Source organism: Pristiophorus japonicus, chromosome 8 (assembly GCF_044704955.1).
Source record: "Pristiophorus japonicus isolate sPriJap1 chromosome 8, sPriJap1.hap1, whole genome shotgun sequence".
Lineage (NCBI taxonomy): Eukaryota > Metazoa > Chordata > Chondrichthyes > Pristiophoridae > Pristiophorus > Pristiophorus japonicus.
In genome coordinates this window covers 198,711,443-198,732,021 of record NC_091984.1, presented here as the reverse complement: position 1 = coordinate 198,732,021, position 20,579 = coordinate 198,711,443, and the positions used below count along the sequence as shown (strand labels likewise).

Sequence of the window (20,579 nt, the reverse complement as noted above, 5' to 3'; positions counted from 1 at the left end):
CCCCTATCAAGAAGTGCACATTACTCAAGATGTTAAAAGGAATAAGCTTAGTGCCAAGCCCAAAATCACTGCGCCACCTCCAGCGGGCAGGGGGGTGGAGAGTTCAAGACTAAGTGCAGCAGGTGGTGTTAGATTAAGTGGGATGAGAGATGCAGCCTTTCTTTGCTGCTGTTGTTACTGTTGTAACTGTTCTCACCTTAAAAGTTTTTTGTAACTTATGTAAATTTACAAGTTTGTAAGTGATCTTAACGTTTTTAAGTGATCTTAAAGAGTCATATTAAAGTAAAATGTGATACAAGAATAATTTTATTACACTAAAGTTAAGTACATTGTAAACTTTAAAATAAAATATATTTTACATTAAAACTGAATCATGTTCCATTAACACAACACAACATTTTAGAACAGCTTCAAACAATAAACATGTCCATGTGAAACAGTTGTTGCTGAGCCCTCAGGCATCAGTAAAGCAATCGTTAAAGGAGCACGATGGCCCGTCCTCCTCCGCTATCGTGCTCCGGCCTCAGGCACTTGCATGGTTTCCTCAACCTCATCATCATTCTCCTCCTCCTCCTGCTGCTCGTTACCTGCATCTTCCACATCATTATCATCAGCCACTCTCACCGCAGGTGGATCTTCCACTACCAGCTGCTGCTGCCTCATGATGGCTAAGTTACACAGTATGCAGCACACAACAGTGAACTGACCGACAATCTCATGGGAGTATTGCAAGTAGCCTCCGGAATGGTCCAGGCATCGGAAATGCTGTTTCAAGATGCCAATGGTCCTATCTATGATGCTGCGTGTCACACTATGCGACATGTTGTATTCACGGTCAGCTTCCGTCCAGGTTATGCGTAGGGGCGTCATGAGCCAGGTGGCAAGGCATATCCTTTGTCTCCCAGTAGCCAGCTCTGCCCTTCTGGCTGCTGCTCAAATGTGGCAGATATAACGCTGCCGCGTACAGAGTGACACAGTTAATTCAGAGACTAGGGTCCTGAACTTAAGGAAACGTAACTTCGATGGTATGAGACGTGAATTGGCTAGAATAGACTGGCGAATGATACTTGAAGGGTTGACAGTGGATTGGCAATGGCAAACATTTAAAGGTCACATGGATGAACTTCAACAATTGTACATCCCTGTCTGGAGTAAAAATAAAACGGGGAAGGTGGCTCAACCGTGGCTAACAAGGGAAATTAAGGATAGTGTTAAATCGAAGGAAGAGGCATATAAATTTGCCATAAAAAGCAGCAAACCTGAGGACTGGGAGAAATTTAGAATTCAGCAGAGGAGGACAAACGTTAAATTAGGAGGGGGAAAATAGAGTATGAGAGGAAGCTTGCTGGGAATGTAAAAACTGACTGCAAAAGCTTCCATAGATACGTGAAGAGAAAAAGATTAGGGAAGACAAACGTAGGTCCCTTGCAGTCAGATTCAGGTGAATTTATAACGGGGAACAAAGAAAGGGCAGACCAGTTGAACAATACTTTGGTTCTGTCTTCACAAAGGAAGACACAAATAACCTTCCAGAAATACTAGGGGACCGAGGGTCAAGAGAGGAGGAACTGAAGGAAATCCATATTAGGAGGGAAATTGTGTTAGGGAAATTGATGGGATTGAAGGCTGATAAATTCCTGGTGCCTTACAGTCTGCATCCCAGAGTACTTAAGGAAGTGGCCCTAGAAATAGTGGATGCATTGGTGATCATTTTCCAACAATCAACTCTGGATCAGTTCCTATGGACTGGAGGGTAGCTAACGTAACACCACTTTTTAAAAAAGGAGGGAGAGAAAAAGGGTAATTATAGACCGGTTAGCTTGACATCAGTAGTGGGGAAAATGTTAGAATCAATTATTAAAGATGAAATAGCAGCGCATTTGGAAAGCAGTGACAGGTTCGGTCCAAGTCAGCATGGATTTATGAAAAGCAAATCATGCTTGACAAATCTTCGAGAATTTTTTGAGGATGTAACTAGTAGAGTGGACAAGGGAGAACCAGTGGATGTGGTGTATTTGGACGTTCAAAAGGCTTGTGACAAGGTCCCACACAAGAGATTGGTGTGTAAAATTAAAGCACATGGTATTGGGGGTAATCTACTGACGTGGATAGAGAACTGTTTGGCAGACAGGAAGCAGAGAGTCGGGATAAACGGGTCCTTTTCAGAATAGCAGGCAGTGACTAGTAGGGTGCCGCAGGGCTCAGTGCTGGGACCCCAGCTATTTACAATATACATTAATGATTTAGATGAAGGAATTGAGCGTAATATCTCCAAGTTTGCAGATGACATTAAACTGGGTGGCGGTATGAGCTGTGAGGAGGATGCTAAGAGGCTGCAGGGTGACTTGGACAGGTTAAGTGAGTGGGCAAATACATGACAAATGCAGTATAATGTGGATAAATGTGAGGTTATCCACTTTGGTGGCAAAAACACGAAGGCAGAATATTATCTGAATGGCGGCAGATTAGGAAGGGAGAGCTGCAATGAGACCTGGGTGTCATGGTACATCAGTCATTAAAAGTTGGCATGCAGGCGGTAAAGAAGGCAAATGATATGTTGGCCTTCATAGCTAGGGGATTTGAGTATAGGAGCAGGGAGGTCTTACTACAGTTATACAGGGCCTTGGTGAGGCCTCATCTGGAATATTGTGTTCAGTTTTGGTCTACTAATCTGAGGAAGGACGTTATTGCTATTGAGGGAGTGCAGCAAAGATTCACCAGACTGATTTCCGGGATGGCAGGACTGACATATGAGGAGAGACTGGATCGACTGGGCCTGTATTCACTGGAGTTTAGAAGGATGAGAGGGTATCTCATAGAAACATAAAATTCTGACGGGACTGGACAGGTTAGATGCAGGAAGAATATTCCCGATGTTGGGGAAGTCCGCAATCAGGGGACACAGTCTAAGGATAAGGGGGTAAGCCATTTAGGACTGAGATGAGGAGAAACTTCTTCACTAAGAGAGTTGTTAACCTGTGGAATTCCCTACCGCAGAGTTGTTGATGCCAGTTCATTGGATATATTCAAGAGGGAGTTAGATATGGCCCTTAAGGCTAAAAGGGATCAAGCGGTATGGAGAGAAAGCAGGAAAGGGGTACTGAGGTGAATGATCAGCCATGATCTTATTGAATGGTGGTGCAGGCTCTAAGGGCCGGATGGCCTACTCCTGCACCTATTTTCTATGTTTCTATGTATGATGAATGCATCATGGGTGCTGCCAGGGTATCTTGCATCAACTGACATGATGCAATGCATGTCGTCACACACGAGCTGCACATTAATGGAGTGGAAGCCTTTTCTATTCCTAAACGTCTAGGAATCCTCCAAAGGTGCTCGCAAGGCGATGTGGGTACAATCAATGCAACCCTGTACCTTTGGGAAGCCAGCAATCCTTGAGAACCCCACAGCCCTGTCATGGATTGCTTGGGCAGTCATTGGGAAATTGAAGTAATTCGTCCACGCATACAGTGCAGCCGTGACCTGGTGAATGGAGACATGTATTGCATGTTGAGAGATGGTGCACACATCTCCAGTTGTAGTTTGAAACGATCCGGAGACATTGAATGAAAGTGCAGCTGTAACCTTCACTTCAACTGACAAAGCAGTCCACCCGACGCTTCTCGGCTGCAGGTCTGGTTTTACCAACTCACAGATCTTACAGACAACTCTGCAGACATGCAGCCTTCTGACACAGTCTGTATCACTTAAGTGTAGGTACAAACGCCCGTAGGTACAGAGGTGGATAAGGCCTCCTGCCCAGCACCCTACGGGCTCTGATGTTCCTGATGTAATGAGCTCTAATCAATTGTTTCCTACATAGCACCATGATGTAGAACGCTCGCACAAGGTATGGCATTGTCAGTATTGCCCCCATACTTAAAGTTAAACTTTCAAAGCTCAAAACGGCAGGAAAGCAGGCACCACAGGTTCGCAATTCTCTCTCTCTCTCTCCCCAGGTCTCTATGGATGGACCACACCCAAAGGTCTTTTGTCCTCTCCTCTCTCCCTTCCCCACCCCCCTCACCTTGAGTCTTAGGACCTCTCTCCCTCCCCGGGCACCAAGACTTCAGGTCGTCTGTCTGCGACCCTCTCCGGTCCCCGAGTGAGGTGCCTTCCTAGTCCGCTGTGGCGAGTACCTTCCTGGTCGAGTGCGTGCCTGTTGGTCAGTTTGCTCCCTCTCTCCCTTCACCCGCCGAGCCACTCCGGTGCCTTCCCGCCGCTCTGTGGCCCCCGATTGCATGCCAGTCCAGGTCCACTCCGCTTCCCGCCCCTAGCCCAGGCCAAATGGCCTCTGATGTACTTAACCTGCGCCGATTTCTTTAACTCTCCGCAAGGATTTTCTCGAGAGGCCACATACGCTGGCCTAAGTAAAAATGGAGTAACTATTAGCTGGCTAAAGTTGCCTAAATAGCCAGAATTGGCGTATGTGGCTGGTAACACCCCTTTTTGAGGAAAAAAAAACATACCTAAAAAAAACGTAACTAACTTGAATTACGCTGGTGCAAATTGATTGGGGAAAACTGGGGATTTTTAAGTTAGGCCAGAAAAAGCAGCCTACTCCAAAAAAAAATAGCGCAAATACTGGGGAAAATTAAGCCCTCTCGAGCAAGGGGAATGAGAGCGGATACAGTCCATTGTGGTTTGTTTTTGAACGAGTCTGGGACTGAGGAGGATGCGTCTGAAGCACCTGAGCAGATGACGCAATCTTTGCAGTGCAGTGTTGCAGTACATGTGTTGGAGGTGAAATAGGAGGAGAAAAAGAGGGGAAATCAGAGGAGGCAGTTTGGCAATGAAAAGATGAGCCAAGAGCTGATGAGCAGGCTCGGAGGGCCGTATGGCCTACTCCTACTTCTTTATGTTCTTATTTTATCCCTATAATCTAACCTTTTATGCCCTCTGTATCACACATAATTTTCTGGCTGTTTTAACAACTCTCTCAAGACTCTGCAGTGGAACTCAAACCAGTCGACAAGAAATGATTCATAGTACCAAGGATAGCTCATCCACACCTCTGCTGCTTGCCTCCAATGGCACCCTCCTGTGGTCTCACCAATACCCTGCACAGTTGTAGCAAGACTTCCCTGCTTTTACACTCTATCCCCCTTGCAATAAAGGCCAAGATTCCATTTGCCTTCCTGATTACTTGCTGTACCTACATACTAACTTTTGTGTTTCGTGCACAAGGACCCCCAGGTCCCTCTGAACTGCAGCATTTTGTAATCTCTATTTAAATAATAATTAGCTTTTCTATTTTTCCTGCCAAAGTGGATAACCTCACACTTTCCCACATTATACTCCATCTGCCAAATTTTTGCCCGTTCACTTAGCCTGTCTATATCCGTTTGCAGATTCTTTGTGTCCTCTTCGCAACTTGCTTTCCCACCCATCTTTGTATCATCAGCAAACTTAGCTACATTACACTTGGTCCCTTCATCCAAGTCATTAATATAAATTGTAAACAATTGAGGCCCAAACACCGATCCCTGTGGCACCCCACTAGTTACCGTTTGCTAACTGGAAAATGACCCATATATCCCGATTCTCTGTTTTCTGTTAATTAGCCAGTCCGCTATCCATGCTAATATATTACCCTCAACCCCATGAGCTTTTATCTTGTTTCGCAACCTTTTAAGTGGTACCTTATTGAATGCCTTCTGGAAATCCAAATACACCACATCCACTGATTTCCCTTCATCCACCCTGCTCGTTATATCCTCAAAGAACGGCAGCAAATATGTCAGACATGATTTCCCTTTCATAAAACCATGCTGACTCTGCTTGACGGTATTATGCTTTTCCAAATGTCCTGCTATTGCTTCCTTAATAATGGACTCCAGCATTTTCCCAACCACAGATGTTAGGCCAAATGGTCTATAGTTTCCTGCTTTCTGTCTGCCTCCTTTTTTAAATAGGGGCGTCACATTTGCGGTTTTCCAATCCGTTGGGACCTCTCCAGAATCAGAGAAACATAGAAATTTACTGCGCAGAAGGAGGCCATTTCGGCCCATCTTGTCCACGCTGGTCGACAAAGAGCCACACGGCCCTCGGTCAGCAGCCCTGAAGGTTACATATAAACCTATGAACAATGGCAGACAGGTAAAGAGCATCCAGCCCAACCAGTCCTTCCCCCACAACTGAAATACTCCATGTATCGCAACATTTTACACTCCACTCCACTCCACCCGGAGCTGTACGATCTCCTGGGAAGGCAAAAAAAAGTTAAAAACCCAGGTCAATTGGGAGAAAAAAATCTGGAAAAATTCTTCTCCGACCCATCCAGACGATAGAAACTAGTCCAGATCATCACTCTGGCTGTATTAGATTTCCTGAAGTACTTACCATGATATCTGCACCAGCCAACAATAGATTATCCAGTCTAATCCCACTTACCAGCTCTTGGTCCATAACCCTGCCAGTTACAGCACCTCAAGTGCCCATCCAAGCACCTTTTAAATGTGGTGAGGGTTTCTGCCTCTACCACCCTTCCAGGCAGTGAGTTCCAGACCTCCACAACCCTCTGCGTGAAGAAGTTTTCTCTCAAATCCCCTCTAAACCTTCCACTAACCACAGTAAATCTATGCCACTTCGTAATTGACCCTTCCACCAAGGGAAATAGGCCCTTGCTATCCACTATATCCAGGCCCCTCAAAATTTTATACACCTCAATGAGGTCTCCTCTCAGCCTCCTCTGTTCCAAGAACAAACCCAGCCTATCCAATCTGTCCTCATAGCTAAGATTCTCCATTCCAGGCAGCACCCTCATAAATCTCCTCTGCACCGTCCCCGGAGTGCAATCACATCCTTCCTATAATACAGCGACCAGAACTGCACGCGATATTCCAACTGTGGCCTAACCAGTGTATTATACAATTTAAGCATAACCTCCCTGCTCTTGTATTCTATGCCTCGGCCAATAAAGGCAAGCATTCCGTATGCTTTCTTAACCACCTTATCCACCTGGCTAGCTACTTTCAGCGATCTGTGGACAAACACTCCAAGGCCCCTTTGTTCATCTGCACTTCTAAGTGGCCTACCATTTAGTGTATACCCTTTGTTTATTAGCCCTCCCCAAGTGCATTACCTCACACTTCTCCGGATTAAATTCCATTTGCCACTGTTCTGCCCACCCGACCAGTAGATTGATATCCTCCTGCAGTCCATAACTTTCCTCTTCAGTATCAACCACACAACCAATTTTAGTTTCATCTGCAAACTTCTTAAACATACCCCCTATATTCAAATCTAGATCATTACCTTTGAGATACTACCCTTTAATTTTTCTCCTAGCTCCCTTAATTCTGCCTGCAGGACCTCATCCCTCTTTCTACCAGGGAACTTTGGTAGATTACAACCAATGCATCCACTATCTCTGCAGCCACTTCTTTTAAGACCCTAGGATGCAAGCCATCAGGTCCAGGGGACTTGTCCCATTATTTTACCGAGTACTTTTTCTTTAGTGATAGTGATTGTTTTAAGTTCCTCCCTCACTGTAGCCCCTCGATTATCCATTATTGGGATGTTTTTAATGTTTCTACCGTGAAGACCGATACAAAATATTTGTTCAAAGTGTAACATGCATCAGCTGTAGTATGCTTCAACTATATATTCTAGAGGTTTAATCCAAATGAAAACATTTGTGTTTCCACAAGCATCAACTTCAAAAAAAAAATGGTTCAGCTGTACCTCCTCCTGTATAACAAAGTATTAAGAAACAAAACGCTAGAGAGATGTTCACTAATTTTGGCAAATCAATTTTAGGATGGGTATATTACTCAGTGATGTACAAATGGACAAACACACCATTACTGCTTTCTACTGTCTCATGCCCCTGTATACGCATATCTACTTTTCATAAAACGAATGCAGAGAGGATTAAATGGACCCCAAGAGAAACCAGAAGAGGAAGAAAAAGTAGACAGATGACAAAAAAATTATATTTACAATAAAGGAAGGCTAATCTTTGATACAAAAACATGAGATGAAGGAGTAAGAGATGAAGTAAGCCAGGTCGTTTATAAATACATTGAATATTAATCATTCTTTACATATATGTTACTCAAAACCTATTGTAATTTTCCTAAGCATGAGCATTCCTAAACAAACACAGTAATTTATTATTACAATAATAACTTAACAGAACATTTTCTCAATGGAATTTTAAAACAGTGCCTATAAGATTTGAAAAAATTCTCAATAGTCTATATATTAGCACCTCTCATTAATCAATGGAACAAGTTTATTTCACACAATCCAACATGCTGCCCCAAAGCAACAGCGGAATGGGACAGCAGAGCTGATTTCCATAGGGATGGAAATGAATGTTATCACATTTTAATTTTAAACAAAATCTAGTTCGTGACACAATTTAAACATATCTAGCAAAAAATGCAATACAAATTTGTGTGTGTGTCTCAGGGCCACAGCAATTCATTTTTCAAATTGCTACATCAAACCAATGGCTATAGATTTTCAGAACTGTATGATAAATCTAGCTGGTGTAATCACATTTTAGAAGCCATTTCCATTACTGTGCTATGGCAATAAACAGATGAAACAATAACTTCCAATCACATGCAAAAGAAAAAGGGAAACTATTTGAAATATTCACTTTTGAGAATTTTAATTTAAAAAAAACATACTGATCTCGGTTAATATGTCAGTATATAAACAGAAATGTCTTTCTCTTAGCATTTACACCTAGAGTGCCATAGTATATCATACAATAAAGTCCTGTTTTTTCAAGGCTCTACTGATGGCAAAGAGCCTCGCTGGTGACATATACAGGTTGGTTTTGTCACAGGAGACCCATCTTCAAAATCTCTACTTCCCATGCTGCTGGCTGTTCAACAGACTACTTCAAGGACAGGGACAGCTCTTTATTGTGAAGGTCACGAGAGCATCAAGCCTCCAGGCAATAGGATCTTTTCAAGCCACTGCGGGGGACCTCTGCCAAGTAAGCTGGTCTGAATCTCTGTACTGTATAAAGCATAGAAACATAGAAAATAGGTGCAGGAGTAGGCCATTCGACCCTTCAAGCCTGTACCACCATTCAATAAGATCATGGCTGATCATTCACCTCAGTACCCTTTTCCTGCTTTCTCTCCATACCCCTTGATCCCTTTAGTCGTAAGGGCCATATCTAACTCCCTCTTGAATATATCCAATGAACTAGTATCAACAACTCTCTGCGGTAGGGAATTCCACAGGTTAACAACTCTCTTAGTGAAGAAGTTTCTCCTCATCTCAGTCCTAAATGGCTTACCCCTTATCCTTAGACTGTGTCCCCTGGTTCCGGAATTCCGCAGCATCGGGAACATTCTTCCTGCATCTAACCTGTCCAGTCCCGTCAGAATTTTATGTTTCTATGAGATACCCTCTCATCTTTCTAAACTCCAGTGAATACAGGCCCAGTCGATCCAGTCTCTCCTCATATGTCAGTCCTGCCATCCCGGAAATCAGTCTGGTGAATCTTTGCTGCACTCCCTCAATAGCAATAACGTCCTTCCTCAGATTAGGAGACCAAAACTGAATACAATATTCCAGATGAGGCCTCACCAAGGCCCTGTACAACTGCAGTAAGACCTCCCTGCACCTATACTCAAATCCCCTAGCTATGAAGGCCAACATACCATTTGCCTTCTTCACCGCCTGCTGTACTTGCATGCCAACTTTCAATGACTGATGTACCATGACACCCTGGTCTCGTTCCACCTCCCTTTTTCCTAATCTGCTACCATTCAGATAATATTCTGCCTTTGTGTTTTTGACACCAAAATGGATAACCTCACATTTATCCACATTATACTGCATCTGCTATTCATTTGCCCACTCTCCTAACCTGTCCAAGTCACCCCGCAGCCTCTTAGCGTCCTCCTCACAATTCACACCGCCACCCAGCTTAGTGTCATCTGCAAACTTGGAGATATTACACTCAATTCCTTCATCTAAATCATTAATGTATATTGTAAATAGCTGGGGTCCCAGCACTGAGCCCTGCGGCACCCTACTAGTCACTGCCTGCCATTCTGAAAAGGATACGTTTATCCTGACTCTCTGCTTCCTGTCTGCCAACCAGTTCTCTATCCACGTCAGTAGATTACCCCCAATACCATGTGTTTTAATTTTGCACAGCAATCTCTTGTGTGGGACCTTGTCAAAAGCCTTTTGAAAGTCCAAATACACTACATCCACTGGTTCTCCCTTGTCCACTCTACTAGTTACATCCTCAAAAAATTCTAGAAGATTTGTCAAGCATGATTTCCCTTTCATAAATCCATGCTGACTCGGGCCGATCCTGTCACTGCTTTCCAAATGCACTGCTATTTCATCTTTAATAATTGATTCCAACATTTTCCCCACTACTGATGTCAGGCTAACCGGTCTATAATTACCCGTTTTCTCTCTCCCTCCTTTTTTTTTTTAAAAAGTAGTGTTACATTAGCTACCCTCCAGTCCATAGGAACTGATCCAGAGTCGATAGACTGTTGGAAAATGATCACCACTATTTCTAGGGCCACTTCCTTAAGTACTCTGGGATGCAGACTGTCAGGCACCAGGGATTTATCAGCCTTTAATTTCTCTAACACAATTTCCCGCCTAATACAGATTTCCTTCAGTTTCTCCTTCTCACTAGACCCTCAGTCCCCTAGTATTTCCAGGTGGTTATTTGTGTCTTCCTTTGTGAAGACAGAACCAAAGTATTTGTTCAATTGGTCTGCCATTTCTTTGTTCCCCATTATCACTTCACCTGATTCTGACTGCAAGGGACCTATGTTTGTCTTCACTAATCTTTTTCTCTTCACATATCTATAGAAGCTTTTGCAGTCAGTTTTTATGTTCCCAGCAAGCTTCCTCTCGTACTCTATTTTCCTGCTCCTAATTAAACCCTTTGTCCTCCTCTGCTGAATTCTAAATTTCTCCCAGTCCTCAGGTTTGCTGCTTTTTCTGGCCAATTTATATGTCTCTTCCTTGGATTTAACACCATCCTTAATTTCCCTTGTTAGTCACAGTTGAGCCACCTGCCCCGTTTTATTTTTACTCCAGACAGGGATGTACAATTGTTGACGTTCATCATGTGATCTTTAAAGGCCTATCCACCGTCAACCCTTTAAGTATCATTTGCCAGTCTATTCTAGCCAATTCACGTCTCATACCATCGAAGCAAGTGTGTGGCAGTTTCCAGTGGAAAAGAGAAGCCAACTGAGGAGGCCACAGAAGGTTTACCAAATGGTAGGTTTTCCAAGTGTATAGGGAGTTACAGACAGAGCCTATATGGTCATTAAGGTTCCACACACCACCCAGATGCATACATCAGGAAGGGATATAATTCCATAAATATGCAATGATCTCAAACCACTGTCAGCTGTGGCTTAGTAGATAACACATTCGCCGGAGTCAGAAGGTTGTGGGTTCAAACCCCACTCCAGGGACTTGAGCACATAAATCTAGGCTGACACTCCAGTGCAGTGCTGAGGGAGTGCTGCACTGTCGGAGGTGCCATCTTTTGGATGAGACATTAAACCGAGCCACCGTCTGCTCCCAAAGGTGGACATAATAGATCTCATGACACTATTTCAAAGAAGAGCAGGGGAGTTAGCCCCAGTGTCCTGAGCAATAGTTATCCCTCAATCAATATTACAAAATCAGATTATCTGATCATTATCATTGCTGTTTGTGGGAGTTTGCTGTGTGCAAATTGGCAGCCGCATTTTCCACATTACAACAGTGACTACACTCCAAAGGTACTTCATGACGTCCAGTGGTCGTGAAATGTCATGCAAGTCTTTCTTTCACTGAAACAACAGCCCATTATCCAAGGAGCAGCTATGATACTGTCATTATGCAGTCTATATTTTTTGACTGTACCAAAAGAGTAAACTGGTGGATTTTTGGAGAACAGCGCTGCCCTTGGCCGATGACCCCTATTAGAAACATACACACACACAGACAAATAAAGTGAGGCACCTGCTGCCAGCTGAGTTACTGAAACACATCATCGGAAAAATGTTCCCGTTTAGCTGCGCAGCCAGTTATCTGCAGGTGCTGTGTTGCCTGCTACATGGCATTCTAATGGCAAAAGCTGCGCAAGCACAGTAATTTGAATGGATAGCGCAGACACCTAAAGGGGCGGGACACCCAAAAAGAATTACAAGGAACATTGCGTAGGAATACATTTACAGATCCTATCGCTAGGTGCCCAAGATACATGGCCAAAATGCCACGGGCGACCTCCACAAAGTTAAGACAGCTGCGGCAGCAGAACTGGCCCACCTGTTGGTACTGGTTCTTTCTCAACAGTTTTGAGCAGCCTTGGTCTGTAAGCATAATACAGTTATGAAGATGTTAAGTGCCTCAGCACTTCAAGCAGCGTGTCCTAACAATTTTCATATCTCTGCCAGGATTTATCGAATTCGTTTGTAGAATGTTTTTTCTCCAGTACTTTTTTTGCAGATGATCTGTAAAATATTATGTTCATGACAGGAGTTACTGGTTCCCTACTGCAAATGGGCCATGCAACTTCAGTTGAATGAAAAGAGGTCAATGCTTTGTGCCTACTTTCCAGATAATCGCTGAGGATGCAATAGATGAACATTTATCTTGGGTCCATGTCTTGCTGAAGGAAGAATATATATGTATACAAAGGTGCCTACACTTACCTTGGCAATTCTCTTGACACTAAACTTCATGTGTTCTCAAGTACAGCAGATCTGGGAGACTGAATTAATTCACTCACTCCATGGTGTTTGTACCAGGAATTTTACAAGTGGGTTTTCTTCATCACCAAACAGACTACCTTATCTTACGATACTTCCTGCAGCAACAGCTCCAATGAGTTTTTACTGAAAGCCATCTTTCGTGCTGCCGCCCTCATTGAGCACATGTTGCTTCCAAATGTGAGATTCCTTCAGCCGAACAATTGCCGGTAACTAAAGTTGAGTAGCAGCAGGTTAACAGCTGCTACTTTTCCAAAATTTCTGATTTGCAGTCAACCAGCTTGTAAAACGGACTTCTTGTGCACGCTTTCTATGCACATGGTGCCTATTCAAATTGAGGGGAGGAGCTTTCTACAAAATTCAGTAAGGCAAGCCCTTCCCACTGCTGGTACAGGCTCAGCCTCAATTTTGATGGACTTGGACTTGGAAAATCAGGGCTTGTGTGCGTTTTTGTGCAAAGAATGGGTGCAGTGCCCAAAGCTATTGCCCAATCATGTGGCAGTAAAGAATGTCCTAACCTGTACCCTTTCTGTTGCCAGCTAGCCAGCCAGCCAACTGGGCCAGACTGTTCTGGCCGATGACAAGTCCAAGCAGCCTGCAGTCGGGTCCTCAATGACCAGAGCTTCTCGAGGTCACCCACCACATCATCTCAAGAGCCCCGAGCAAAACTTTCACCTCCCAAACTGCATCCAAGGAGAATCAACTCCTAGGAGCACTAGAATAGGTAAAATAGCACACGGCAAGCACTAGGATTTTGCACGAGGGTGATTTCTAGATATGTAACTATTTGTGAAATCAGGAATGGATTCTGTTGGAAATAAACCTGTTTTATTTTGGTATAGCTGTTGGTTTTCATCAGCTTACTGATGTAACAAGAACACCCATGGAGTTGTACGATTTGAGAGTAGTGATATGGTGGCGTCAGGATTTGAAGGAGGGAGTGCTGGCGCTCGGGGCAGGGGAGAGATTGTTCACGACCACAGAAAATGCTGCAAATACTCAGCAGGTCAGGCAGCATCTGTGGAGAAAGGAGCAAAGTTAACGTTTCAGGTTAACTTTGTTTCTCTCTCCACAGATGCCGTCTGACCTGCTGAGTTTTTCCAGCATTTTCTGTTTTTATTTCAGATTTCCAGCATCCACAGTATTTTTCTTTTGTTCAGAAGAATCTCTCCTCAATAAATTGCTGCCTTACAGCTTATACTGATGAGTCATGCTGCTTTTCTGCTTCATCTGGCTCCTCATCCCCTTCTGCTCCACTTCTTCCTCCTGAGGCAGCTCCAAGGCCAAGGCACTCCTATGGATAGCACAATTGCAAAGCATGCAGCAAACAATAAAAGATCTCGACTCACTCTGGGGCTGTACTGCAGGATCTCTCGGGAGCTGTCCAGACAGTAGAACAACAATGGTCTGCTCAATAAGAACCCTTGTTGCTACATGGCTCTCATTATAGCATTACATGCCGTTTGTGTCAGGTTCCTGACAGGAGTCATGAGCCAGGGTATAAGCCCGTGCGCCCAGCAGTCAGCCTGATGGTCTTGGTGGAACAGAGGGGGTTGATGACTGGTGCAGTATGAAAAGGATCATGACTACTGCCAGGAAATTAGGCATAAACATGGATAACTTGCTGCATGCGTGCAGTCTATGGTATACTGCACCTGCGTGAATCCAGGAATACGGGAAAATCCCAGTGCTTTTTCTTCCTGCTTATCAGCACCCGGGGTAAAAGTAATGAACTATTGACACCTTGGATTAATGACCTGCTAGATGGCAGTGCGGACAGCAAGCTGACTGATGTTGCTGATGTCACTAAAAGCAGTTTGGAAGAAGCCATAGGCATAAAAATTTAGAGCCACGTGACTTTCACTATCACAGGCAGTGCAGTTTATGCTGTGCTTTTGGGCTCCAATTCTCACTGCAATAGATGACACAGGCAAGTGTCTGTCTCCCTGTTAAAATGCAGCCACATTGCTTCTCTATGGGGTTCAGGTGAAACAGTTCTTGCCCTCCACAAACTCACTCTGCAAAAGTATTAAACAGAGAAACACATGCCAAAACAGCCAAAAACCTGGTCAAAAGCACCCATGCAGCCCAAAATGGCCAATCAGATTCTTACCTTGATGGTGGTAAGGATCCTTTTAAATACTGCTTGTGAAAACTGCTTTTTTTTTAAATTCGTTCCTTGGATGTGGGCATTGCTGGCAAGGCCAGCATTTATTGCCCATCCCTAATTGCCTTTGAACCACTGCAATCCACGTGGTGAAGGTACTCCCATAGTGCTGTTAGGGAGGACGTTCTAGGATTTTGAGCCAGCGACTATGAAGGAACAGCAATATATTTCCAAGTCAGGATGGTGTGTGACTTGGAGGTGATGGTGTTCCCATGAGCCTGCTGCCCTTGTCCTTCTAGGTGGTAGAGGTTGTGGGTTTGGGCGAGTTGCTACAGTGCATCTTGTAAATGGTACACATTGCAGTCACAGTGGAGGGAGTGAATGTTTAAGGTGTTGGATGGGGTGCCAATCAAGTGGGCTGCTTTGTCCTGGATGGTGTTGAGCTTTTTGAGTATTGTTGGAGTTGCACTCATCCAGGCAATTGGAGAGTATCTCATCACACTCCTGACTTGTGTCTTATAGATAGTGGAAAGGCTTTGGGGAGTCAGGTGGTGAGACACTCGCCACAGAATACCCAGCCTCTGACCTGCTCTTCTTGCCACAGTATTTAAGTGGCTGATCCAATTAAGTTTCTGGTCATAGGTGACGCCTAGGATGTTGATGTTGGGTGATTCGGCAATGGTAATGCCGTTGAATGCCATGGGGCATTGGTTAGACGTTCTCTTATTGGGGATAGTCATTGCCTGGCACTTGTGTGGCGCGATTGTTACTTGCCACTTATCACCCGGCAAGACTGCTTCATTATCTGAGGGTTACAAATGGAACTGAACACTGTGATGTTTGGCCTCTAACAACCATAGCCATCTTCCTTTGTGCTAGGTATGATGCCAGCCAGTGGAGAGTCCCCCCCCCCCCCCCCCCCCCCCGATTCCCACTGACTTCAATTTCACGCGCCACACAGTCAAATGCTGCCTTGATGTCAAGGGCAGTCACTCTCACCTCGCCTCTGGAATTCAGTTCTTTTGTCCATGTTTGGACCAAGGCTGTATTGAGGTCTGGAGCAGAGTGGTTCCAGAACACAAACTGAGCATCGGTGAGCAGGTTATTGGTGAGTACATGCCACTTGATAGCTCTGCTGACAACACCTTCCATTACTTCGCTGATGATTGAGAGTAGATTGATGGGGTAATAATTGGTAGGATTGAATTTGCCCTGTTTTTTGTGGACAGGACATACCTGGGCAGTTTTCCACATTGCCGGGTAGATGCCAGTGTTGTAGCTGTACTGGAGCTGCTTGGCTAGTGTTATGGCTAGTTCTGGAGCACAAGTCTTCAGCGCAACAGCTGGGATATTGTCCGGGTCCATAGCCTTTGCTGTTATCCAATATGCTCAGCCATTTCTTGATATCACGATTGTTCCCGCCATTATTTTCTGGGCGGGTTAAGGCAGTGATGTTTAGGCACGTATCTTTTAAAAAAGATCGTTAATTCTAGTGCAAGATGCTTATCATATTTTAATGATTCCTGCACTTGTAGTAGGCATGCGCCATGGATGCCTATCGAACACTTGGACCAATATGGCATTGCACGCACATTCGGTGCAGAATGGCACGCTGCTATTTTCAACTTGGACCCCGAAAATGTCCGAGATGCATTGCAATTTCACCCCATGTCCTTCCTTACGCAATTCATTGGTTGCCACAATGTGTCTGAGTGAACAGAATACTTAGTGCATTAATGCAATTTAAGAGTTAAGGTTCATCATGTATATATGGTTTCCCTACAGCAGCTGTTTAATTCATTTGGTTTAATGCAAGAAAAAATTTAAAGCAATTTATTCTCATCCTTTGCAAAGATGGACTTAATTGCTGCCAGCGCTGATGGGTTATTCCTAAAATAAATGCTGCCAAGATAACCCACAAATAAACAGACATAATTGCATCTCAGTTGTTTGAATGCTTATTAACATGCTGCTGCCTTGAAAAGGGAGAAATTCAAAAGGTTCTGTAATTTTTTGTGTCAAATAGTTGCACATGTTTATTTTTGAACATAGGAAAAATCAAACGATATGGCAGAAATGTGTTAATATTTTGAATAAGATTTTCACACTTGTTCTTTCTGAGAAGTGATTATTTTTTTCAGGACATTCTGTTCTAAAAATCCATTCCAGATTTTTTTTTAAATCACTTAAAACTAGCTAATAAAACTTTTCTTCAGTCTTTTCCATGCCATTGCGTTATACTTTTGGTGAACGTTTGCACTTAGCAAAGTGAAGGGTATCAGTGCCAGAGAATGGGATATTTTTCTAAGTTTTACAACCAGTATTAATATTAAGCACTTACAAGTCACAAGTAGTACTGTTTGGATGAAGGATCCCAATAATGAAGCAAGAAATTCTCTGGTCACTATGTGTAATGATATTGTAAATGCATTCATTTAGAATAGATTTCTGAATTTAATGACCAGAGGAATCGTTACCCCGTGTTTACAAGTGCATCAACAGTTGCACTAATCCCAGGACAGGGAGAATGGAGCAAGCAACAAAGACATCAACAGGCATCAACAGGGACAGTGGAAAGCATAGAACATTGTGTGTAGGAAGCATGGCAGAAATAGGCTTATATGTGGAGCAAGGGTGGATTGAATGGGGTCTGTGAAAGCAGGCTTGTCAGCATTTGGCAGCCAGCTCAAGGTTGAGTGTGGAAGGAAGCAGCAAAGCATGGGGCTTGGGACAGTGCAGGGTGAGATGGATGGAGGAATAGTCATTGCAGTTGTATCTTAAAGAATTCTTACTTTGCTGGAATCAAGTTGAAATATTGTGGGGGGAATGTGATTGTGTGGAACGTGTGTGGGGACTGGGGAGAATATTGAATTTAGGGAGAAAGGATTTGAGTAATAAAATTGGTGAATAAAAATGGTACAATATTAGCAAGAGGAAAATCAATCACATTTAAATACTTAATGATGAAGAAGAAAAATGATGATAGTTCAATGTAGACAGAAGCAACGTTCACGACAGACACATTTTATTATAAAGAGTTAGCAACCTTTAAATATTTTACAAAATGATGGCACGACTTGAGAGAAATATATTTATACAGATTCTAAGGGCCCGAGGTTGGTGAAACCCAAGTTCCGCCCAATTACCATCCAAAGGACCACTGAGATCCTGACGATACTTTGCTCGGAAGTTTCGTGAAAAAATGTGGGGAAAACTATCCGGCGGCAAAAATGGGCCTTGCACGCCGATTCTGGGCAGCAGCGAATGGTAAATCCCATTCTGGGCAGCAAATGCAATCCTCGGCAAAGTACCGCCGAGGATAGAGTCGGGCCCAAGAAGAGGGGGGAGCGGCAAAATTAAAAATGTTTCAAAACAATTTTAAAAAACGAACAGAAATCCTTCAGAGGATCCCATCAATCTAAATCCCTGCAAAAGAAATAAAGAAAAGTGCACTAAACTTTTCTTGCAGGTCTTCATGCTTACCGTTCAGGCAAGACCTGCCTCCACGCAGCGGTCTCTTCTGCTGCTGGAGCGGAGGACCACCCGGACCAATCTGGCAACTCAGCGGGCGGGAGGACTTCTGCGGGCGCTCCCCAGCGGTCTTCTTTCCCCGCCGGCGTGAGGACCTGACCAAACTCGCTCGGAGGGGAGAGCGCCCAAAAAAGATCGAGACCGCTGAGAAAACTCGGCGGCAGCCGGCAGTAAGTCGACCAAACTCGGACCCTAAATGTATTACTCATTTTGATGTTTTGTTCCTCTAATATTCTATGTTATTTTAATTTTCTATTTCTTTTAGTCGTCCATTGTTATGATTATTTAAATTAAACCTTACTTACCTTAGCTTGAACAGCATAGGAAGCCAAAAGAACAGAAGCTTCTGGCGGACAATATATTTCTTCTTCCAAAATCCATTTCTTGACCTGGTAAAGACAGCAGATATAGACATGTGATGTACTTAAATTAATCCTTCTAACAGATACTTACTACTCATAGTTCAAATATAACTTTATACTTAGTTCGGTCAGTTTACAGAATAAAAATAGTGAAAGGCAGCACTATTTAAATCACAGCAGCTGAATTAGTTGAATGTGATAAAGTGAAACAGTTTGGGTTGGTTTGTTGATGAATTACATGATACAACATTAATGTAACTGCAGCAACTTGCCACGGCTTCTTCGGCATCACCTCCCAAACCTGTGACCTCAACCACCTAGAAGGACAAGGGCAGCAGGCGCATGGGAGCACCATCACCTGCAAGTTCCCCTCCAAATTACACACCATCCTGACTTGGAAATATAGCGCCATTCCTTCATTGTCACTGGGTCAAAGTCCTGGAACTCCCTCCCCAACAGAACTGTGGGAGTACCTTCACCACAAGGACTGCAGCGGTTTAAAACAGCAGCTCACCACCACCTTCTCAAGGGTAATTAGGGATGGGCAATAAATGCTGGCTTTGCCAGCGACACCCACATCCCAGGAACGAATACTGTTTTTTTAAAGTCACTCCCAAACTAGGAAGAAGTTGGTTGAAGGCAGGGTTAGGAGTAGGTAAGTAGGGAAATTCCTCTGTTCACCACATTTTAAACAGGCAAATAGATCCTAATTATTTTTTTAAAATTTCTCTTGTATTTAAACAAATGCTTGATAAAAGGCTCTATGGCAACCCTATCCTAAAGTCTCCTTGATGTTGAAGTTATCTCCACGTTTCATTTTTGTCTAAATATAAATTCCGTAAGCTGTGGCTTGGCCTTCTCGGTGTCCTAACATGTTCTTAGGCAAAGACCTTTGTGTCAGAACTCACCATCTGCAACCGAAATGCAGCTGACTTACAGTAATTCAAAACACTGCTCTGAACAGTAAATTTGAAGATGAGGACATTTAAGTCAGGATCTTCCTAACAGGCCAGATGGCTAACTGGTGATTTTGAGATTGAAGCTAAATACCAGATGCTAGAGCATATATAATGTCTCAGTAACATCACGCGAGAACCTTTAGCTCTGCTTGGTATTTTTCACAAACTGAAATTCCATTGTATATATAAATAATATACAAATAAAATCTCAGAAATGTTGGCACTGAAGGCAACCATTCAACCCATCATTATCACTAGTTCTACATGGGAGCCATCTAGTCAAATCTCATTTCCCTTCCATGCTCTATCTCCATGCCTTTTAACATTCTACATCCAGCGTTTATCTCATTTACTCTTAAATGTTTTGATTGACTCAGCCTCACTTATGGTAATGTCCCATATTCTAATAGTTCTTTGCATGGAAAAAAATCTTTTTAGCTTTCCCTTTATGCTTCTAGTAGTCTAAACCCTAATTTAGGAAACAATGATCTGTGGAAATAAATTAATACTATTTACCCTCTCAAAATATGATATTCTTCAACTAGATCACCCTTAACTTTTACTATTCCATGATGAATCCCTATTTTTTTCAAGTCTTGTATCATAACTATAATCCTTCTTTATGACTGCAGTAGGTTTACTACAATAGGGGCCCAAAACTGCATGCAATACTCTCAATTGTGCGTTAATCAATGTCCTTTACAGATTTAATATCATCTCCTTGCTCCTCTATTCAAGGTATCCATGTTTAAAATCCAAAATGTAATTTACTCTTTTTAATGGCTTTTTCACCAGCTTTTAAAAATCTATCTGCTTTCTATGTCTCTGTTCTTCCATTCTATTGACATTTATTGTTTAGATTACATTTCCATCTGCTGTTCTTTTTCTCAATATGCACTTAAAT

The 20,579-nt window shown here is 43.3% G+C and overlaps 1 protein-coding gene across 4 annotated transcripts in view; it reads right to left on the bottom strand.

The window, feature by feature from the left end:
- The window catches only part of LOC139268910 (merlin), a 211,923-nt gene that overhangs the window by 129,280 nt on the left and 62,064 nt on the right, over positions 1–20,579 (bottom strand). For 3 of the 4 annotated variants that reach the window (XM_070887744.1, XM_070887745.1, XM_070887746.1), the window contains one exon: positions 18,660–18,743. The exons of the other annotated variant lie outside the window; for it this stretch is intronic. In XM_070887744.1, the coding sequence (XP_070743845.1) occupies positions 18,660–18,743 (84 nt within the window). The remainder of the gene's footprint in view (positions 1–18,659; positions 18,744–20,579) is intronic. 4 annotated transcript variants of the gene reach the window in all.